Source organism: Myotis lucifugus, unplaced genomic scaffold, assembly GCF_000147115.1.
Source record: "Myotis lucifugus unplaced genomic scaffold, Myoluc2.0 scaffold_163, whole genome shotgun sequence".
Classification (NCBI taxonomy): Eukaryota; Metazoa; Chordata; class Mammalia; order Chiroptera; family Vespertilionidae; genus Myotis; species Myotis lucifugus.
In genome coordinates this window covers 2,939,036-2,948,478 of record NW_005871211.1, presented here as the reverse complement: position 1 = coordinate 2,948,478, position 9,443 = coordinate 2,939,036, and the positions used below count along the sequence as shown (strand labels likewise).

General features: G+C 52.1%; 1 protein-coding gene across 3 annotated transcripts in view; it reads left to right on the top strand.

The window, feature by feature from the left end:
* LOC102434417 (protein arginine N-methyltransferase 2) overlaps nt 1-5,903 on the top strand; it is a 25,928-nt gene extending 20,025 nt beyond the window's left edge. The window contains exons 7-10 of one of the 3 annotated variants that reach the window (XM_006095958.3): nt 1,136-1,265; nt 2,414-2,550; nt 4,195-4,366; nt 5,323-5,903. In XM_006095958.3, the coding sequence (XP_006096020.1) occupies nt 1,136-1,265; nt 2,414-2,550; nt 4,195-4,366; nt 5,323-5,355 (472 nt within the window). In that variant the 3' untranslated portion in view covers nt 5,356-5,903. Of the gene's footprint in view, nt 1-1,135; nt 1,266-2,413; nt 2,551-4,194; nt 4,367-5,322 lie in introns of those variants that run through there. The other 2 variants (XR_002831007.1, XM_014461941.2) reach the window with 2 other exon arrangements.
* Nucleotides 5,904-9,443: the final 3,540 nt, after the last annotated feature.

Below are 9,443 nucleotides of genomic sequence, written 5' to 3'. Positions count from 1 at the left end.
TTTTTATCATCAGAGAAAACTATTAAAATATGTACATACAGTGGAATCTTTATTAAAATGTTTACCTATATTTGCTATTTCAGAAGTTACTACTGTCCTTAATTTTTGAAACATTTCCATGGTAAATAACTGATTACTTACTGGCAAACACAGAGATCAGCCTGTGAAATGGAATGTTAGGGGAGGACATGCAAAGGGCCATGCAGGAGGTCCAGCGGTGTCTCCTGAGAGTCAGGCCCAAGAAGGTGCCTTCAGTCCTGCTGATTCACTGCATTTATTAAGGAATAACCTAGAACAGGAATATATTTTTTATTTGCTGTATAATAGAAGTTCCATGAAAGGTATTTTATAATAACACTAGAGACCCGGGGCATGACATTTGTGCATTGGGGGAGGGGGTTCCTCAGCCCGGCCTGCGCCCTCTCACAGTCTGGGACCTCTTGGGGGTTGTCCAACTGCTGTCTTAGGCCCTCAGGGGAGTGGGTCTAAGCAGGCAGTCGGATATCCCCCAAGGGGTCCTTAGCACTGCCCCAGAGGCAGGAGAGGCTCGCTGTGCTCCCCAGCCGTGAGCCCAGTTTCTGGCTGAGCAGTGCTCCCCCTGTGGGAGCACACTGACCACCAGGGGGCAGCTTCTGTGTTGAGCTTCTGCCCCCAGTGGTCAGTGTGTGTCGTAACAACCAGTCGTTCTGCTGTTCGGTCAATTTGCATATTAGCCTTTTATTATATAGGATAGATTCTAAAAAAAACCCCACACACACTGTACCCTGTGTATCCTGGGTATGTGGTGAAGGTTGCTTTCTATGTGTTCAGACCTCGTGAAGAGGGCAAAAGGGAAGTGCCCATTGCTGTACTCCGGCTGCTTGGTCTATGGGGAGGGTTGGGGGGAGGGACCCATTGCTACACTCAGGCCTGTGGGGAGGGTTGGGGGGAGGGACCCATTGCTACACTCAGGCTGCCTGGCCTGTGGGGAGGGTCAGGGGGTGGGGAGGGACCCAGAGTTGGGCTTTCAGGGCTGCAGACAGTGGTGTAGAGTTCCTGCTAATACAGAAGAGAAAAGGCATGCCCTGTTGTCACGTGTGTCTGAACCTGAGCTGTTGGTGATGGCTTTGAGTAATTACTCTGACCTTTTCCCCAGATCGTTAGCAATTAAGGAGTTTTTTTCAAAGCCCAAGTATAACCACATTTTGAAACCAGAAGACTGTCTCTCTGAGCCGTGCACTATATTACAGCTGGACATGAGAACGGTGCAGATCGCTGAACTGGAGGTGAGGCTGTGTAATCGGTGCACACATGTGGGAAACTTGTTATACAAAGACACAGATTTATACGCTTTTTGCTATTGATTTTCCCATAGTCTTTTTTTCTTATGGTCTATTCTGATTTTCTTTTATATGTTTACATTATTTTCTTTCTAGTTAACCTCTTTAACATCTTCCATTATTTTTAAAGATTTAAGTTTAATATTATCAGCATCTTCAGATTCAAATAAATTATATCCAATTTCATGATGGAATTTTAAAAAATATATTTTTTAATTGATTTCAGAGAGGAAGGGAGAGAGAGGGAGAGAGATAGAAACATCAATGATGAGAAAGAATCATTAATTGGCTGCTTTCTGCATGCTCCACACTGGGGATTGAGCCCACAACCCGGACATGTGCCCTGACCAGGAATCGAACTGTGATCTCCTGCTTCATAGGTCAACACTCAACCACTGAGCCACACTGGCTGGGCTTATGATGGAATTTTAACAAAAATTTTTTTCTAAGTGTTTTTAGCTATCCTTGACAAAATTTAGTTCTTTCTTTTACTTACCTTCTCTTGTCATAAGGGCGTATGTAGGTTCAGGACCATCCCTTTGGGAGAGACAATGTTTGAACACAACCAACCATCCCCCCCCAACCCCCAACTGAGAGTTTGATGGTAAATACAACCAACCATCCCCCCCCAACCCCCAACTGGGAGTTTGGTGGTAAATCAGTATGCAAACTGAAATTTTGAGGTTTTGTTAGTTTCAGCTACAATTGTAGAGACCCAGCCTTGAACTTTCTATGCAAAGAACTGAGAAGAGAAGGTATTCACGAATTTTGGGGCAGAAAATTAGGCAAATGAGGCCCAGATTGCTTGAACACCTTTTCTGATTATCTGCTCATTTGAATTCACAACGCAAGTTTTAGTATCTACTTTCCCTAGGAGGATATTTGGGATGGTTTTTTGACGCGTCCAGTTAAACTAGCAAGTGACAGGTTTGTTTCACAGTTGCTGAGATGGTGGTACCGGCAGTGTGGTGGGATCTGTGAAATGTGCCCGAGCGGAGGAGAGGTTGCCGAGTCTCGCTCAGACAGAGCTGAGGTAGCCTGTGTCACGGGCCTATGAACCCATGTCCGTTTTCTTTTTGTTTGTCTGATCACAGACAATGAAAGGCGAGCTGTGCTTTGATATCAAGAAAGCCGGCACTCTGCATGGGTTTACGGCCTGGTTCAGTGTCCGCTTTCAGAACCTGGAGGAAGAGGAGCCACAGCTGGTGCTGAGCACGGGACCGTTCCATCCGTGAGTGTCTGCTCCTCCCGCTGGCGCACGGGTGCCCATGGAGCGTAAAAGGGCTTGCCTTCAAGTTATTGGCCTGACAAAAAGCACGACAGAGTCATGAATTTAAAGATCTAGTAATAGTGAACGTTGACTTAAAATCTCTCTAGACCAGCTGACCCCTGGGTTGGGGAGCTGCGATGTGGAGCCAGGTGTGCAGTGGGTGGGCGCCGGGGCCCAGGCTGGGTGGAGGTGAGTTGGGGTCTTGTGCCCCTACTCGTCCCTGCACTTGGCTTCCTCAGGCTGCTCCTGGCCCCCCTGGATGAACAGAGCGGGGCTCGGGGTTGAGCAGGCTTTGTTTTCTCAGTTGCCCTAAACGCTGCTACAGGTTTTTTTTTAAGTATATTTTTATTGCTTTCAGAGAGGAAGGGGGAGGGAGAGAGAGATAGAAACATCAGTGATGAGAGAGAATCAGTGATCGGCTGCCTCCTGCACACCCCACACTGGAGATGGAGCCCACAACTTGGGCATGTGCCCTGACTGGGAAATGAACCGTGACATCCTGGTTCATAGGTCGACGCTCAACCACTGAGCCACCGCAGCCGGGCTGCTACCGCTTTTCATAGTTAGCAGCATTCTAGGGGTGTTTACTCAGACTTTTTTGCCGAAGGCAGATGTTTCCTGAGACACAGCGTTTTGTGGCTGCACACTTGTGCCCACACCGGGAGCTGATGTCTGCTCATGGTGCTGACCCAGCAGCCCGTGGAAATGCTGCCTTCATGGGGGCTTTCAGTAACTGCCCTGCCACGCCCTCAGGCACAGGGCTCAGCTAGGAGTGAGCAAGGCCGAGGGCGGGGAGTGGTTATGCTGTTTAGGCCTGAAGGACCCCGGCGAGTGAGGCCGAGAGCTGCTTGCCCAGAATGTCCTGTGGAGGTTGCCGGGCTGGGACTGCAGCTAGTCCTCCCGGGGCCCCCGGCACAGATGCGAGCGCTCACCTAGGAACCAGCGGTGAGCGCTGTGTGCCTGGGCCCGTCTACACGCAGGTGGTAGCAGGGACAGGGTGGCGGTGGGCATGGCACAGCCAGAGGACTCAAGCTCGTTGAAGGGCCAGGGAAAGAGACCCCCATGGTGGCTGAGGGAGGTGGCCCGAGCGTCGCCTCAGCTGGGCATGATCTGGGGCCACATTGGATGCCGGGGAGAGGACATGACAGGGGATGAGCCTACAGAACTTAAAGGGTCCCAGAGTGTTACTGTTCCCCCAGATGTCACAGTGTGTTGTACGCAGCAATCTAACTTCACAGAAATAGCGTGTTTTGGACAGTTTCCTCAGTGTGTATTTCTTCTTAACTGCGGAAACTAGAACCGCGGCATCAGTGGCTCAGAGAAAGAGCTGGGTGACTTGGGGTGGACACTGGCTGTGCCAGGATATGGAGGCCGGGTTGACCCTTTGAGGGGCTGGGGAATAGGCACCATACGGGGATCCTGTGTCTGGCCATGTGCCCTGAGCACCCCAGTGTTCCCGGGGCCACCAGGGTGAGCCCCCCTCCCCACTCCCGGGATCTGAGCAGTGTCCAGCAGCCGTGTCCTCGCTGGGCTGTGTCTGCCTGCAGTAACCCTAAGAGTCTGGCCTAAGGAGGGCTCCAGTAATGCCACCCCCGTGTCTTGCAGCACCACCCACTGGAAGCAGGTGCTGTTTATGATGGACGAGCCCGTCCCCGTCCACGCAGGGGATGTGCTCACAGGCTCGATTGTGCTGCAGAGAAACCCAGTGTGGAGGAGGCACATGTCCGTCGCTCTGAGCTGGTCTGTCACTTCCAGACAGGACCCCACGTTGCAGAGAGTAAGATATTTAGCTGTAAAGGCGTATGTTGTGGTGCTGGGCTGGGGGATGGGTCGGCGGATCACCGTGGCGGACACTCCCTGCCCTGGCCAGACACCATGGCCACGCCTTGTCTGCATCATTTTTCTCATTCTCATGATGGGCAGTGGATGCTGTTATTTCCAGAACAGGAAACGGAGGTGCAGGAAGGTAAGTGGTTTGTTCTGTGACACAGCTAGTCAGTGAGAGGAGACCCAGACTGGCTGGGGCCACCCCTCTGTGTCCGGGAGCCATGAGTGGAGAGAAGGGGCCGAGGGCTGAGCCATCATGCAGCCTGGCACACACTTGGTGCCCACAGGCACTGGGTGTGCAGCTGTGCGGTGTGAGGGACATGGTCTGACCAGGTGGCAGTTTGAGGACTGAAGAGCCATTGTTCCCACAAGTGAAACAGTGCAGTTGGCAGGCCTTCCGCTTCAGAGGCCATTGAGAAATGGATTCTCTTCTTCAGACCTGGGCTTAATGTAGGAGGGAAAAGAAAATCATCACATGGTTTCCCATTGTTTATTTTTTAAAAAGATATTTTTGTTGATTTCAGAGAGAGGAAGGGAGAAGATATATATAGAAACATCAATGATGAGAGAGAATCACTGATCAGCTGCCTCCTGCAAGCCCTCTATTGGGGATGGAGCCTGCAACCCAGGCATGTGCCCTTGACTGGAATCGAACCCGGGATCCTTCAGTCCACAGGCCAACGCTCTATCTGCTGAGCGAAACCCACTAGGACTCTCATTATTTTTGATTCCTGTTTTGTGCTTTGCTTTTCGGTAACTTTATGTTAAAAGTTTGTCATTTAAAAAAATTCTGCACCTGAATGCCATTCTCTTGTCCAATATTAAATTATTACTAGGAAATACTGCGTGTTAATCAAACTTTAATGATTTGCTATTTGATTGACTTGTTTCCTTTGTCTTTTTCAGGTTGGAGAGAAAGTCTTTCCGATCTGGAGATGACAGTTGAAGTTCTCTTTGGGAAGCAGTGTGAGCTTGTTGGAGGAACGCACAGGAGCGAGGAGCTCACACCAGATGTGAACACTCCTTCTTGTGAAACCTGCGGACGCTCACTCTGCCTTGCAGGCGGTCACACCCTTCTCTGTGGCCCCACGACAAACGCTCGGGCTGCCCTAGCCACTGTCACGGCCCGTGTCTGTCCTCTAGAAGTAGCTGTGTTTCCAGGTGTCCACAGTGCTGTCCACAGTGCCCACCTGTGGACAGGCTGGGGCACAGTGTTCCTAAGCTAGGTCTAGTTCCACACTCATAGGACGCGCGTCAACCTTGTACTCCTGTGAAGTGACTGTCGTGCATCATGTGTTACTGGTGTCCTTACTGCCCTCAGTTCATCCACTCACCATGCAGAACGTGGGGTTGCACAGGGCCGTGCAGGACCTGGGGTGGCAGTGCATGCGCTGGGCTCTGCATGAGGTAGTACCTTGTAGAGATGTCTTCCAAATAAATCGTGTTGGCACATAGTACATCTCAATAAATATTTTTAAATAAACGAATGTTCGTGTAGATCCTACTTCTGTGCATGTACCTGATTTGCACAAGCGTGGAATTGTACTACGCGCATTGCTTTGTAACCTTTCTCATCTGGTATTAGGAAGAAACTTCCATGCCATCAAAACAACATGTGTGTGTTGTTTTGATGTTTAGTGAACTTTCTGTCTATCTATATAAAAGCTGAAGCGACCGAATGACCGAACGACTGGTTGACTGGTCACTATGATGCGCACTGACCACCAGGGGGCAGACGCTCAACACAGGAACTGCCCCCTGGTGGTCAGTGCGCTCCCACAGCAGAAGCGCCGCTCAGCTGATCGACAGGCACCAGACGCTGGGCTCATGGCTGGCGAGTGCAGCTGTGGTGGCGCCAGCCTTTCCCGCCACCCGGCAGCACTACTGAGCCGAGGCGGCAGGCGCAGTGGGGCCAGGATGAGCGGAAGTGGTGTGGCACCTGGCCTGGGCTCCGGTTCCTCCCTGGCCGCCTGCCGCTTGGTGCACTACTACATCCCTCGGGGGATGTCAGACTGCCGGTTTCGGCTGCCTCCTGCACACCCCACACGAGGATCGAACCTGCAACCCGGGCATGTGCCCTGACCAGGAATCGAACCATCATCTCCTGGTTCATAAGTCAATGCTCAACCACTGAGCCATCCCAGCGAGGCCAGGTGCAGCCTTCTTGAGGGCTGGTGGTTCCTCCTGGGTCTGGCTGGATCCTTCGTCCCATCTGAGTGGGCAGCAGTAGGCAGGCAGGTCTCAGGACAGCCACTGAGGCAGGCCTGGGCAGTTCTGCAGCTCAGCACAGCCGGGCCCTGCCAAGCCTGCGGTGCTGCTGGGCAATCGAACAGCTACCTGGGCAGCATAGACAGCTCCCTGGGAATTTTTAATTCCTAACATCCAGGAGGTTGAGACAAGCACCTCCTCCCTCGCAGCCTCAGCCTGCCGAGAGAGGTGACGAGTCGAAGATGGGGGAGCACCTGCACCTCCCAACAGGAGGTTTCACTCTGGGGCCACCTGGTCTCTGAGACCCAAATGTGCCCATGGTCCAGCCCCAATGGCCTCTGGGAAGCTGTGGATTCCATGGTTTAGAATAATCCCTGAGCCTCCGGCTGCTTCACTGAGCAAGAATTTCCCACCACCCTAGTCTTAGGAGACCGGAAGGAGCCACGTTGTTCTTCAGGGATGGCTGACTGACGTGGCCGGGGCAGGTGTGACCTCTGGGCTCTCATCTCCCAGGGACACAAGGGAGGTCTGTGTGCCTTCCCCGGGCACATGGGCTATTCTGGGCCAGTCTCTGCGATGCAAGGACCCGATGCCCAACACCAGGGGAGCTGCTTCTGCCATTATGGGGGGACAGCAAGAGCCCCGGACAGGTGTCTGCAGCCCATGGCTCTAGGGGAACCCCCTTCTCTGTGGCTGGGCCCCACAGCGGTGCAGTGGGCCACCAGTGATGTGGAACCTGCTGCTTTCCTGCCAGCATCTGTTCCCACCCTCAAGTCCAGCCCCTAAGCTTCCCTTTGGGAAAGACATCTCGCCTGCTTCCATTCCAAGCAGTTCCTGAGTCCTGACCCCACATCTAGCCAACCCCACATGCAGCTTCTGGGTGCTCTGGTGGGTTCCAGAATGAGACTGTGACCCAAGCAAGGCCAAGGAAGAAGAAACCTTTCCCGGTAGAATGGACCGTCAGCGGGTGTCAGCCTGGCACTGGGGGAGGCGGAGACCGTGCCTGTGAGTGGGGCACCAAAGGCACTTAGGATGGAGGGTTGCAGAGGGACCAGGTCCGCCTGCGGGAGTGAGAACCTGGACCTGCCAGGCCCAAACCCACTCCGAAATTTGCCTCTTGCAAGTATTAATTTATTCCTACCACTTAGAATTATTTACTTTACTTCAGTAAGTAGGCCCCGTTCCTTGCAATAAAGCGTGTCCTGGCTGATACATCAGAATCAACCATTCCCGAGGCTCCCTCTGCCCCGTGCTGGTGTCCTCGCAGGTGGGGAGTTTTGTAGCCTCAATATTCCACTGGCATCCCAGCTGCCTCACCTGCCTGAGGGGCAGTCACTTCCCCCATCTTCACCCCTCTCACCAGTCTCTATGGCTTCTGCACTCCTCGGCTATGATACTTCTGAAAAGCTGTACTTCACGCTGTTTGTCAAGTTGCTTGCTCTGTAATTTAGATGTGAATCCAGTTTGAATCTGGGAGAGAGTGGATGCAGCTTCCAGCTACTCTGCAGCCGTCTTCCAATTCCTTTGCTGTCTTTCATCTCTGCTTTTGCTTTTCTCTCTCTTCCCTCTTCCCCTCTCTTTTTATCTCTCTCCTCTTTCTCCTCTCTCTCACCTTTCTCTCCCTTCTCTTTTCTTGTCTCTCCTCTCTTCTCTCTCTCTTCTCTTTTCTCTTGTCCCCCTCTCTCTTCTCTCTCTCTCATTTCTCTTTATTTTTCTTACGCCTTTTGTCTCTACTCTCTCTTTTCTCTATTAGTATTCCGAAGGCAGATATACAAGCCTGAAATCCAAGCCCAGCCACGCACTAGCTGGGGAACTTCAGACAGGTCCATCTCTCGGAGCCTCAGTTTCCTCTTCTGTGAATAGATGGCGCTGATCACAGCATCCACCCGCGGAGATGATGAGACAGTCGAGTGTGTGAGCAGGGCAACCGTGATGCAGGACCCAGAACCTGCCTGCCACGCAGCGGGCGCCGTGCCAGTGCCAGCTGCTCTGACTGTAGGGTGGTTGTAGATCACGTATATCCATCTGGTTTCGTTATGTATATAAAACATGACATTCATAACATTTTATGACATATATATCTACATTACAGAGTGTTAGCTACTTTTATTATTTGGTAAAGGAGCAAATAAAATGTGCCACAAGGTGGGTGAAATAGCACAAGTGAAATGCCGGGCACTCCTGTCGTCGCTGTCTCTGTGGCGAGGCTCGGACAGACTCCTCCTCTGACAGTCTTCCTCCCCCTCTTCCTACTTAAATAGCTTTTATTTACTTATCGTAAGAAGACTCCACCTGGATCTTCCCCTTAACAAGTTTCCACGTGCACAGCGCGGTATGGCTAACTGTAGGCAGGCTGTCCAGCAGATCTCTACAAGCCACTTACCTGGTACAGCTGAAGCTTTGGGGAACGTTTTTGATGACGTCAGCAGCAGCAGCAGAACACGCTGCGATGACGAACGTTCTGAAGGTGGCAGCAGAGTCCACGCTTCAGAAACGACTCCAGGCTCCTGTAGACGGATATACGCCTGGGAGGGGTGAGACCAGCGATCCCCGGGGTCTGCTTTTGCGTTGCAAACTTCCCCTTCGCTATGACTGTTGCCGGGAAGGGGTGTGTCGGAATATTTCGGGAAGCTGCTCTAATGCAAATGATATCTGGGAAGCGGGAGCCAGCTATTATTCATTAAAACCTCAGGCGACATGAGAGCATTCGTGCATTCATAGGATGCAAGGAAGCGGAACCGGCGGTGGAGGTGAGGGAGAGGGCGAGGGAGCAGGAAGAAAAAGGCGTGGGTTTGGGCAGGCACGTCCCTTGGCCCCAG